This window comes from Eulemur rufifrons, chromosome 1 (assembly GCF_041146395.1).
Source record: "Eulemur rufifrons isolate Redbay chromosome 1, OSU_ERuf_1, whole genome shotgun sequence".
NCBI lineage: Eukaryota > Metazoa > Chordata > Mammalia > Primates > Lemuridae > Eulemur > Eulemur rufifrons.
In genome coordinates this window covers 59670457-59684176 of record NC_090983.1, presented here as the reverse complement: position 1 = coordinate 59684176, position 13720 = coordinate 59670457, and the positions used below count along the sequence as shown (strand labels likewise).

At 34.6% G+C, this 13720-nt stretch overlaps 1 protein-coding gene across 1 annotated transcript in view; it reads right to left on the bottom strand.

The window, feature by feature from the left end:
- TTC21B (tetratricopeptide repeat domain 21B) overlaps nucleotides 1-13720 on the bottom strand; it is a 66782-nt gene that overhangs the window by 32381 nt on the left and 20681 nt on the right. The window contains exons 12-18 of the mRNA XM_069471918.1: nucleotides 11782-11911; nucleotides 8383-8540; nucleotides 6661-6885; nucleotides 4992-5230; nucleotides 1755-1827; nucleotides 1015-1125; nucleotides 146-284 (exon numbers count right to left, since the gene is read on the bottom strand). Of these exons, the coding sequence (XP_069328019.1) occupies nucleotides 146-284; nucleotides 1015-1125; nucleotides 1755-1827; nucleotides 4992-5230; nucleotides 6661-6885; nucleotides 8383-8540; nucleotides 11782-11911 (1075 nt within the window). The remainder of the gene's footprint in view (nucleotides 1-145; nucleotides 285-1014; nucleotides 1126-1754; nucleotides 1828-4991; nucleotides 5231-6660; nucleotides 6886-8382; nucleotides 8541-11781; nucleotides 11912-13720) is intronic.

Sequence of the window (13720 nt, the reverse complement as noted above, 5' to 3'; positions counted from 1 at the left end):
ATCAACCATGCATATAAAATATTGAGAATACAAATACACATCCCATTATAAATCATTATCCCATACAAATCATTATCCCATTATAAAAAATAAAAAGATCAGATTTATCAGTTATACTTTTTTCAAATCAGAAACACTTGCATACCAGGTTCATGAGCTACAGCGTGTTGAAGAACTTTTTCTGCTTTGTCATACCACTTCAACTTTAATAAGAGCTCAGCCAGGTCATAGCAAAGATAATTCTGTTGTCCACTTTTCAGAGCAGCTTCATAATAAGTGATTGCCTAAGCAAAATTCATTTCATTTATGAAAAAAAGGCAATGAGAATGGCATTCAAGCATAGATATTTTCTACATCACACAGATTTAAGGCGTATGCACAATTGGAAATAACCAGCAAGAATCTTAGGATATACCTGTCTATCAGTTAAGTATTCCATTTTTCTTACAGAATCAAACACAGCACAGAGCAACTAAGATTTCTTACAATAAGTGGCTAAAGAACAGTGCTTGGCAAAAAAATTTTTTTATAGGTTTTATTCCAGAGGCCAGTGAACCTTACTGAATACATATACTTTGCTAGCTGTTGTATATGTATTCAAAAATTACTAGGAATAGGGCAAGAATATAACAGTTAAAGCAAAATCCATTATCCCTAGTAGGAAAAAAAATAAAACACATACCTTGCCAAAATTAGTTCAGTAGAAAGAACATTTATCATGCTTTGTCACATAATGAAAAAGATGTAAGAATAGCAATTTTATGGTAATTGATTTAGTGGCAAGGATACAGCCGCAAAATGAAGCGTGAAGTAAACTCTAGGGTCCAAACAACCTTCACAAAATGAAGCAATGAAGAATTTGAAACACTGAGAAAGCCTTTAACACAAATCCCAGTTCATAAATGCAAATCTGCAGTTTACAACCATCAAAGATCCAAATGGTGCTTGCTGAAGAATTCTCTGGAACATAGTTTGATTAATTGGATCCAACAGACATATTTCAAAGGGACTTACCTTTGAGTAGTTGTGGGTTTTGACAAGTGCCTTCCCAATTTTACTTGCCAATGTCCCATCTTTCGGGTTCTGATTTAATGCTTGCTCATATGCTACTATTGCTTCTTCAGGCTAATATTGTCAAACACAAAAATAAGCAGTAAAAAACAGCTTAACTGGATTCCATTAAATGGCACTATTTCTACAGTTAAGAACTATATTTGGAATATGTCATAAGACTAAGCACTTACTGAATTCCAGAAACTTCAACAATTTCAGAAAGGTGACAGTGAGTAGGGTGGGTGTAATTTATTAGTATAATCCTACCCATGTTAATTGTGCTTTTATCTACATAAATAACAATATAAGAACTAGGAGACAGCTTCCTGACTTTTCATTTCTGGAAGTTATTATGATCACCAGTTAGAGAGAGTCAGAGGATTGCTTTCCTCTGAAGAAAACAGCATTTTAGCCAGTAGCTCTCTTCATCTTTCTGTTTAAAGGACGCTCCTAACATGCTTCTGGTATTATGTCTATTTCAAATAATGGTAGCACTGAATTACTGGATCTTAACTTGAAAAAAAATCATTTTTTTCAAATTGTAATGGCTATCTCCCTTTTATTGTGATGACTGGATCTTCAAATATCAAATAAACATTATTAAAAACCCAAATTCCTTTTAATATAAAGTTACATTAATCACAAAGGTTTTTTTTTTTTTTTTTTTTTAAATCTAAGTTCAGTAGCATAGGAAATTTTACCTCTTGAATATTCATGTATGCATCACCAAGGAGAAGAAAAGACCGAGGATTTGGCATTCTTTCAGCAATTTCTCTAGAAATCAAATCAACTCTACTTAGTATATTGAATATAAATATCTTGTTCTAAACCAATAAAATAAAAGGTAAGCCCATTTATTTCAATTAGGCAGGAGCTTTCAGACTATTGTCCACATATAATCCAACAGTGTAATATTATAATCCCCCCATACCCATGCCCAGATTGTTTATGCTAGATCAATTATTTTTGTCATTGAATCTCTCCATTTTCTGAAATGCAGGTAACAGAGTACAGATAGATAGCATATATATAAACACTCATTATCTGGAAATGCACATTTTGCTATCTTTAATTTTGAAATGATATAGGAGTGAAGGTACAAAAATGATAGGGGGAATAAAATCTTAATGTCCTCCTATGAATCTTGAGCTCTGATACTCACGGCATAAATTAAAGGCTAAAAGGAGTTACCTTAAAAAATGCAAAATCTTCTACTTCTGTATTTGCTGCTAATTTTTTACCTTTAATATTTAGACCACTAAATGTAAAAATACTAAAGTTATTCAAATAATAATATGGTGCTACATCTCTAAAATACAGTTTCTCATCTAATTGATATAAAAACTCTTTGAGAAAGAAAATCATTATCCCAGTTTTACAGATGATGTTAAGAGTTTAAGTCTGTAACTAATGATTCAGATGTGCCTAAAACAAAACCTATGCTTTTAACTATTACATATGGTGCATCCAAAACAAATCAACCCTATTTTTAAGTATTTTTATTTCATTCGAGATGATGGTACTGATCTTTTAGAAATATTTTAGAAAATACCACCTAAGACCTCTAGTTTATCCTCCTAAACATGGGGTGTTGCTCAGGTTCTCTGAATCACTTAGGCCTTACAAAGAATCTGAGCATATTTTTAACTTTGTTATTTATAAAACATAGATGAACCAAGAATGAATTAACTCATCAACATTTTACTGTTTTCAAGAACTAAAAACATTAGTTTTCTTTTACATAAAGTATATGCTTGCTTATTTACCTTTTTGTTTGGGGAGAAGAGGAAGAGGAATGTGTGTGTGGGGGGGGGGTCTGTTGTGTATCCCAATAACTCCTAAGGGCATCAGTGTGACATAACTTTTAAAGCACCTGCCCTTTCACCAAGAAAAATGTGTAATCCATACCTTTCTGTGGTGCATAGTAAGCCATAACCTCTTTTTGCTACAACTCTATACTGAGTATTAAAAATGCCTGTCTAAGATACCTCCATAATGCTTTCCACAGGGGTTGCACTAGTTTGCAGTCCCACCAGCAGTGTATTAGTGTTCCTGTCTCTCCACACCCACGCCAACATGTGTTGTTTTGGGTTTTTTTGATAAAGGCCATTCTCATTGGGGTTAAGTGATATCTCATTGTGGTTTTGATTTGCATTTCTCTGATGATTAGGGATGTTGAGCATTTTTTCATATGTTTGTTAGCCATTCTTATATCTTCTTTCGAGAAGTTTCTATTCATGTCATTTGCCCACTTTTTGATAGGGTTGTTTGATTTTTTCTTGCTGAGTTTCCTGAGTTCTAAATAGATTCTTGTTATCAGTCCTTTATCTGATGTGTAGTATGCAAAAATTTTTTCCCATTCTGTAGGGTCTGTTTATTCTCGTGACTGTTTCTTTGGCTGTGCAGAAGCTTTTTAATTTAATCATGTCCCATTCATTTATTTTTGTTGCTGCTGTGATTGCCTTGGGGGTCTTCTTCATAAATTCTTTGCTTAGGCCAATGTCTGTAAGAGTCTTTCCTACATTTTCTTCTAGAATTCTGATTGTATCACGCCTAAGGTTTAAGTCTGTTATCCACCGTGATTTGATTTTTGTGAGAGGTGAAAGCTGTGAGTCCTGTTTCAGTCTTTTACAAGTGGCTAACCAACTCTCCCAGAACCATTTGTTGAATAGGGATTCTTGTCCCCAGAGTATATTCTTTCCTGCTTTGTCAAAAATTAGGTGACTATATGAGGATGGTTCTATATTTGGATTTTCTGTTGTGTTCCACTGGTCTGTGTCCCTGAACTTGTGCCAATACCAGGCTGTTTTAAGAACCACGGCCTTGTAGTATAGTTTGAGGTCTGGCAAATTAATACCTCCCATTTTGTTTTTGTTGCTTAAAATTGATTCAAGTAGACCTGCCATTCGATCCAGCAATCCCATTACTGGGCATATACCCAAAGGAAAAAAGGTCATTCTGTAACAAAGACACATGTACCCGAATGTTTATAGCAGCACAATTCACAATAGCAAAGATGTGGAAACAACCCAAATGCCCATCAATACATGATTGGACTAGTAAGCTGTGGTATATGTCTACCATGGAATATTACTCAGCTATAAGGAATAATGAAGATACAAAATCTCTATGGTTCTCCTGGAGAGAGTTGGAACCCATTATATTAAGTGAAGTATCCCAAGAATGGAAAAAAAAGCATCACATGTACTCACCAGAAAATTGGTTTCCCTGAACATCACCTAAATACACATCTGGGAACGACACCAATCGGATATCAGACTGAGGTGGGGGGTGGGGGAGGAGATGGGTGTATGCCTACACAATGAGTGCATTGCGCACCGTTTGGGGAATGGTAACACTTGAAGGTGCTGACTCAGGAAGGGGGGGTGGGGGGGAAGGGACATATACCTACATGATGGGTGCAACGCGCACGACCTGGGGAACAGACACGCCTGGAGCTCTGACTTGGGGGGAAAGGCAGTACATGGGCAACGTATGTAACCTGCAATTTTGTATCCCCCATAACAATAAGATGAAATAAAAAGAAAAAAAAGAAAAAGAAAAAAAAAAAAGCCTGTCTATGACCTGGATTGCTGTTATATTACAAAATCCTCTTAAGTTAGGATACATGTAACTGTTGCTCTTTTCCTTCTCAAACAGGAAGACTAAGAGTCTAGAAATAACATTTGATGAGGAGATCTGAGGAGCTAGAGTAAGCTACAGCTTGAAATAATAATTATGTTTTAGGGAGAGCAACTAACTTGGTTAGAGTGATCATGATTGGTGGTAGGAGAAGCAATCAAGACCACATTAAGGAAAGGATCAATAGAGGATCTATAAACCAGCTGAATGGAAGTAAAAAATAAATTTGTGAATTAATATTCAGAGGTAATAAAATGTAATGTGTTAAAATATAATGGGTTGAGATAATTATTTACCTGTAACAAGTGATGTATAACATTTTCTCTTTTCTGTGCTTCAGATAAATATCTGCCATTTTTTCTTTTGCCTCTATAAAATAAGGTTGTTCAGTAGTAACATTTCGAAGCATGCTTAAAGCCCGCTCTGTATCTCCTTGGGCCAGAGCCAGGTCTGCGTTGGCAATAGTAACACGCAATTCCTCAGATGTTCCAGAAAATTCATAGATGGCATCTTGTAACACTTTTGCTGCCTCATGCTGTAAAGATGAAATGAAAATATCATTCTTTCAAAATGGTCAACAAATTTCATTAGAAAGGGGGGTTTTCCAGTTATACAGAATGAATAATAAATGCCAACACAGCTCTGATATTGATGAAATAAATTGATAGATTTTCTGAAAAGTATAAAAATTTAAAACTGAACCCAGACACCAAAATCAGATGAGGCTATAAATATCTGTCACCTGCATAAATGTTTTCAAAACTATGACAACATCAGTTGCTACACAGAGTTACTGCTATTATAATTTAAAGAGTATTTACCCTGTACCCAACAATGTATTAGCCCATTTAATTCTCAACCCCCCCCAATATAACCATTATTATTATTATCCCCACCTTGAAGTAAGGAAATTGAAATTTAGTTAAAAAGTTAACAAACTGGGGCAGCCCTGTCTGCAAAGCCTAACTTCTTAGCTATGTTGACTGCTACCCCTTGGTGGGATCCAGCCCAGTCTCCACTACACACACTGACTCTTCGTTAGGTAGCAGATGACTTTATTCCCTCTACCAGGATAACATTTTTGTTAGACCTTGGGTGACTATTTTACCTCATTTCCAAGTATGTACCTCAGTGAATCTAAAGTATCATTTAAGATTCATCTCAACTTTATAGATTATAAGACATTCTGATTTAAGAAATGTTAAAACATGAAAAAAAAAAGTACATCTTAGAATCACCTATATATGGTAGAAATGGCCCTTCTTATTAAATGTATTTTAAGTTAATTTATTAGTAAAATAAAAATTCTTTGTGATTTGGCAAATATTTAGAAATATAGCCTTCTTCATTTTCATTAAAATATGAAAATAAGTAACAACCTCTGCAACCTAAAAAACTGATAAATGACTTTAAGTTCTTCATTTTCCACAATGTTTTAATATTCCCAGAATTACATTCTATCTAATCTGTATGTATTATTATTTTTTAAAGTATTTGACTTTATGATATTCCTATGGGTTTACCAAAGCTGTATTAATCAAGTGTTTATTTTGTTTTCTCAATCACAGAATTTCAAGTTGGTATTTTCATTTTATTTCAGTAGTACTTACCTGTGTATGCATTTGTACGTATGTGTGTTAATTCCTATAGAGATTCACAGGATTACAACTGTATTATATTAATATTATTGCCTTTCATGGTAACCAACATAATCATATATTATATTATCACATTTCATAGTAGTCAACATAATCACAGTGATACTTAAAGTCATCCAGGAGCAAATTATGTTTAACTTTCAGAGGCTTACAGAAAGTCTATGTTTTAATGCAAAGTAATGAAAAATAAAATTTCTAAACTTTACCACTTGGTCAAGGGAATAATTCAACTTTTTCATTTTCTACTAACATATACACCAGAATAACATATTCAGATCTCAACCAATGAATTTAAAACTTGACTTACCTGTTCTCCATTTAAGCGGTGAACCTCTACCAACTCAAGAAAGATTGATAAACGATGGCTTGTATCAACTTCAGTTTTTCTGCATTTGGATTTTGAGAAAGCTCCAATTCTTCTCATTCCTGGTAAATTCATTGCCATATGCAGAGTTTTAATTGCTTCTGTTATTTCTCCCATTTTCTTTTGTGACTGAGCTTTTATCAAATGATATAAAGGATATTCTCTCACCTGAAAAATATTTAGAAATGCTTCCTTAGAGTGCCTATAACACATAATTTATAATCCATCAAACATTAAAATAATAGGATCATTGAGAGCAGTCCATCTGTGACTGTACGCATGAGGTCTATTTCTATCTTCTTCATTTACTATATTAAATCAGATTCAAAGAAATTGCCACTACCTCATGTCCTCCTGGATGACAAAAAAGGTTGATTAGGTGTTTCTACTAAGACAGAAAAGAAAATGCAGTTTATAAGGCTGGCAAAAACATTCTAAGAAATCTTCTGAGTTTTCAGGAAAGAAATTTCTTTATCTGGGATTTCTAGTACTAATATAAAGTTATCAGATTTCTAGAAACACAGTTTTCCCCTTGATTTCCTTTATTTTTTAAGGTTGAAAATTTCAGGACACTTTAATCAAAGATTGGCTTTTCCCTTTGATACTACTCCCAAACAGGTAAGCTTCTATCTTTATTTAGTCTGGCGATCAACAGTATAAACAAAAAACATAAGAGAATGACAATATGAATGAGGAAAAAGTCATCAAAGGGAAGGAGATGATCAGGAATGAGGTAATGTGGCAGCCATCTAACGATCAGTAAGTCTACAGTCCTCCTAAGGCTGAGGGTCTCAACCTTAGCTAGGCATTACACGTGCCTCTGGAGCTTCCTGTGACTACCCATGCCTGAGCTCTTCTCTCAGAAATTGCCATTCACTGGGGCTGGGGCACCAGCACCGGGGTTATTAGGCACCACCAGTCTTAAAAACCACTACCCCAAGAAGCAGGTGGCATTTTCTGCAAATCTTGACTAGAACTTGAATTCTCTAGTTCACTCAAGGCTTCTCCCACCACAGGGCTCAAGACGCTATAAAGCAAAGCAAAAGTTTGAGGAGCTCCTCTCTCACTCTAGGTGGTTCATGGAGCACCTGAACCTAGGATTTTCCCTAATCCTGAGGGGATACCGGACATAAAATGCAAAATATCTTGGCTAGATATGGAGTGGTGTATTTATATCCTCAAACCACAAAATAACTTTTAAAATGACTAGATGTTGGAACTAAAAAGAAGTTATTCAAAACCAAGGTCCAAGAAAGAAATGGACAATAAAATTTATTAGCCTTATACATAAAAAGATTTGGCATGATGCTCTATAGTTTATAGGTATTTTTACATACATTCATTATTGCATTTAATTATTGTATGTAATTCTCATAACAGTAGAGTATGACGATATGAGTTTTATAGAAAAGAAAACCAAGGCTCAGAGAGAGGTATGTGGAAAGACCACACACTGACCCCAGACTTTTATAGCCAAGTGTATATAGTTCTTTAACTACATCAGAGGTACCTCCGCTTTTCCTCCTACTGCTTATGTGTTCAAAACATTTTCCCATTAAAAATGCATTTATTAGCAAAATATTACAGGCTAAAACACAAATACTTGAATATGTAAACATTTAAGGAGGGTGATAGGTCTTATCCAATTGAGTCTGGAATACTTACCTTAAAATTATAGCTCAGACTAAGTTCAAGAGACTGAGAACACAATTTGAATTTTTCCTGAGACAAATACACCTGAGCCATCAGGAGATGAGCATCTGCGTAAGAGGGATTACGTTCTAGGCAGTGTTGCAGGTTATTATAAGCTGCTTCATTGTCACCTAATGAGGGAAACAAAACATCATCATAATTCAAATGATTAAGAGATGCAGATCTGAGAGAGAAGGGGGGAAAAGTGTTTAGTTTACAGATAGTTCTGGTGTTTAAAGTTCTTTGTTCATAAGGCCGTGATTTCATTTCTACCTGCATCAGTTAGCTTCCTCGTAGTCCATATGAAAGAATGTACCTGTAAGGCAGGCCAGCCCTTGATCTTAATGAGCAAACCAGGGAAAGCAGGAAACGATGAGAGTCAAGCACCAGTGTTACTGAGAGGCCTACAAATGTACCTTTATTTTCCTTGTCAAAAAAAAAAAGGTTTTATTTACAACTTCATTAAAGTAAGTTGTGTAAAACATAGACATTTAAAAAGCTAGAATTAGGATACAGTCTAGCAATCATTCTAGGCCAAAAACTTTATTACTACTATACATAAAGTAACAAAAAAGGCACAAGGATATATTACAGAGGTTCAGAAGTATGAGTTATAGATTTAAAATGCCTTCAAATACCAACTGAAATATCAAATATTTCAAAAACATCTGCTATATATCTGGAAGTCTTAAAATGGAAGGTAATTATCAAGATTAAAGTGACAAGAATGGTGGAATCAACCTTGGGCTGGCAGATAGGTTAGGAAAAGGCTCTGTAGAGAAAAAACAGCAGACTCTAGGTCCTAGAAGTTTCTCATCATGTAAACCACACTGATCTGCATTTAGCTATCTTATAAATTGGCCTTAAGTAGGTATAAGTAGGCCAACTTCCCATGCAATTTTGCTAGAAGAACGGGGGAAGAAGAGATTGTAAATCATTTTCTGTTCAGATATGCACCTCAACCTTACCTGATGCCTCAACAGACAAAATAAGGCTTGCAGTCAGTGCTTGCTAATTCCCAAAGATTGAGGCTACTTATTAAAGAAATCTATTGAAACAGAAAATGTTTTCCTCAGAGACAGAGGATTAATAGACAAATAATTGGTTGAGATAGCACAATCACTTACTAAACACAGTGTCAAAACTTGGCAATCAACCATTAAGCATAATTAATAATGCTGGATTCTTTTTTTTTTCTTACTGTGACACAATCCAACACCTAGAACTGCACAGGCAAAAAATAAATAAATAAATAAATAAAGGAAAGAAGAGCATTAAGATGAGAACTTGAAGAAAGATGTTGTTTTTATAGGAAAAAGTATATAGAGAAAGAATTAGGGTTTGCAACCAAGAGATTAAAGAAAATAAGGACTGCATGAATAATTGAGATCAGAATCTTTCTTGCTTCTTTGAAGGGTGAGAGGAAGGGTATGTGGGGTTAGCATCAGAAGGCCAATAAATATTTTAAAATGAGAAGTGGGTCACCATTGTTGGAAAAAATAGATCCTGTCAACAGAGATCAACATTGACATCACATTCTTATCTAAGACCGGCCAGCCCAATTTCCCTTGAGTGAAAATGGAAGACATTTCTGTCCTACAGATCTGTCTTTGTCAGGGTCCTGGGTAGTAAAGTGTCTGAATGGTGTTTTTCTTGGGTTCCTGCGAGGGAGCCTCTAAATGTTGGAATTTTCCTAGTGATAGGAGTACCTTCATTAGTTGTAGTAGGCCCTAATTTTTATCCTAATGAGGAGACTCATGGTGGACCTCTAGTTTATCCTAATGATGGGACTCAGGCTGGGGGCCACCTGTGCCAGAAAGACCAACCAGGTGATTAGAGGATTGGGGCTCTAAGCCATGTGATATGAGCCAGAGGTGGGCTGGAATTGAGTTCAATCATATGACCAGTGATTTAATCCATGCCTACTTAATGAAATCCCAATAAAAATTCTGAACATCACAACTGGCTGAGCTTCCCTGGTTGGTAATAGTCTTGAGTATCACACAACTATGTGTCCGGAAGGTGATGTGTCCTGACTCTCTGGGGAGAGGACAAGGGAAACTTTACCCTGGGCTAGCTCTCCCTTTTGGTGTTTCCTGTTGCTTTAATAAAATTGTAATCCTAAGTCTAGGGCTTTCTTGAGTTCTGTGAATCATTCTGGTAAATTATTGAACCTGAGGGGGTTGTAGCAACCTCCAAATTTACAGCCAGCTAGTCAGAAGAGCGAGACCCTAGGAATCCCCAAACTTGTGATACCTAATGTGAGGGCAATTTTATGGAGGACATTGCCCTTAATCCATGATGTCTGGCCCAACTCCAGCTAGTTGGTGTCAGAAATTTTTGGAGTCAGCAATTTAGCAAGAATGCTACTATTTAGACACATGCCAGCAATATGTCAAATGATTTAAGCCTGCTCTTTTTGGAAATACAGTTAATATAAGAAATTTTCATTCCTAGAGACTTTGGCAATTAAATATTACTAGAGTGACTGATTTATATCAATTTTTGGAATAACTAATAAATATTTGATAAAGTAATTATAGAAGTCAAAGTCCTAGTTTAGTTATCTAGTAGGTGATATCCATTTCAATTGGGAGGAAAGTAATACCACGTGGCTCAATAGAACTCAATCAAAAGAGTATTATACAACTAGAATATATGAGAGGTGAAACATGCTGTTGACATCACCTAAGTTTTTTTTTCAAACAGTTAAAACTGAAGTCCAAAAAAGCAGCGAAGTCAACCTCATCACTCTCTCCATTATATATAGGAAATAAGTATTTATGAAAATACCTTTAAGTTAGTTTCTGCTATTATGACTTTATGAACTTTATTTACTTTGTATAGTATTCAGTTGGCAAAAGTACATATTAATATATTCAAAAATGATATAATGGTCTATTTTTATGTGTAAAGTCATGTATTTGTCTGTGTCCTAAAAAGCTAAGGTTATAACTAGGATTTTTTTTAAGCTATATGTAACCATTCACAAAAAGGAAACTGAAATCAATCAATATATTTCATAAGAGCCTAAAATCTGGCATATGTTACATTTGGTTATGCTAATGGATTAAAAAATTGTAAATTCTTATTGCTAGTCTTGGTACCATCTCGCAGACTTTTTTTTTTAAATTTATACATTGTATTTTCCTAGCAATTCACTTGAACCACAAAAGTTTATAGTAATTGTTAAAGAATTAAATAGTAAGTTACACAATTTTATTTTGGATCAAAATGACTTATCCAGGCACATGCAAAATGTGCATTTTATGTGACTTTTCTCCACATGTGTGAAGCGCTTAATTTATTTTCACCGGTTTTTATCAACATCAGAATAAAAAGGTTATTTTAAGTTTTTAAAGTATACTATACCTGACAAGTATTTCACTTTTGCTATTAGGAAGACAGCTTGCAGCAGACCTGGTACAGTTCTCACTATGACTTCCAAGGCCGAGGTACAACGTCTAAGCAGTGGAGTAACAGGTTGCCCAGGACTTGCAGGCTAAACAAAACAAATTATATCATTTTATACTTTTAAAAATAATATTTAGCTACATATAAACACATTAATTTTAGTATGACTAAAAAAACTGTACATATTTTTTCTAAAATTTCTTATTTGTATTTATTCCATAACTGACTGGACTAATATTAATTTATCTCCTTGGGATCTATGAACAGACTATGCAAATAATGGCTTTTGTTCAGCAAAATAATTATGAAACCATTATACAATTACTGATTTGACACCATATGAAAGGAGCGTATGTGTAAAAAAACTTTATTAAAGAAATGTATCTATTCAAAGGAAAGATAACTGAGAGGTGGAGTTACTTGCTAGAATTGATACAGTCAAGGCAAGAAGTGTCCAAATTCTTGATCTGCCTTGTGATTTACTCAATTTTATTACTTTCATTGCCCCCTAGAGTTTGTCAGTTTTTAAAGAATTCAGATTTTTTTCCCCTACTAGAAATCAGAAGGTAGAACACTCAGGTACACTATACTAAATATCTCATACCTTCACATTCCCCACTTTTCTGCCTCGCATATTGTAGGCCCTCAAAGTTTTTCTTTTTATTAAGAGTATGATAAAGCAATACTAGAACACTGCTTTACTCTTTTCAGTTTTTCTTATTCTTACCATGGCTATCTGTCCAACCAACATTTATCCATTAGTCACCCAATTACAGGTTAGTAATGTGATATTAGAATTTAAATATCAAATGTTCTTTCTCCTTGCTTTGCCTCACTAATGCTGTTTCTTTTATATGAAGAAAGATCCTTTCTATACCCCACATCCTCCACCTGACACACATGGATTCTTAACTGGACGGTATCCTCTTACAGAAAATCACTCCTATAAAGAGCCATTATTGCTGACAAGAAAGTGCTACATCTCACCTATGTTGAGACACAAAAAATGTGTGCTTAGAAAGATATTCAGAATATGACTACTGTTGCCTAAAATACTTCAACTTCTTTAAATTTCTCACATATAATCTACATAATAAAATTCAGCATTACATAATATACAGTTCTATTAGTAGTTTCAGATCTAGTTTTGCTTCTTTTATGGGACTAAGGGTCTTTACATGTCTTGAAGATCAGAATTTTATACTTCTTTGCATAGTACTAGAGTAAATTCTTTTAAAATATGTATTTTTTAGCATAAGTAAAAATAGTCAAAGTATAAGTGATGTTAAAGTTCTGACAATGTTCTTTGCCACCTGCTAAGAATTAGTTACTGAGAACAAACATTTTTACTGCAGTTTCAGTGTGCAATCATAGAAAAAAACAATATGATCCTTAATATATTATTTATCCTTAATATATTATTTATCCTTAATATATTATTTATTCAGTTAAAATTCAAAACAAAGCTGTATTTATAAAAGTGTCAAAGCAATAGGAACATAGCTGGAGAGACAATTCTGCCTTTCTGATATTTCCCCATGAAAACAGCATTATAAATGCTGATTAGGTTCTATCATGCTGATAAAGTAAAATAGGATGTCTAGTTGGATTAAAGACCCAATTACCGATTAACACATCATTTCTTGCTCTATCTACAATGTATTCTCAGCACAGCTGCCAGACAAACCCTTGAAAACATTAAGTTTTTAAAACATTGACTCAGATCATGCTGGAAGCCCTCTGGTGACTCCTTTTTATACTCAGAATTAAATCCAGAGGGATTAAAACAATCCCTATGGTCCTACCCGGTCTGGTCTCCTGTGCTATGACCTCATCTCTGACTCGCCCCTCCTCTTCACTCTGTCCCACTCACGTTCATCTCCTGTGTACCTTTGGG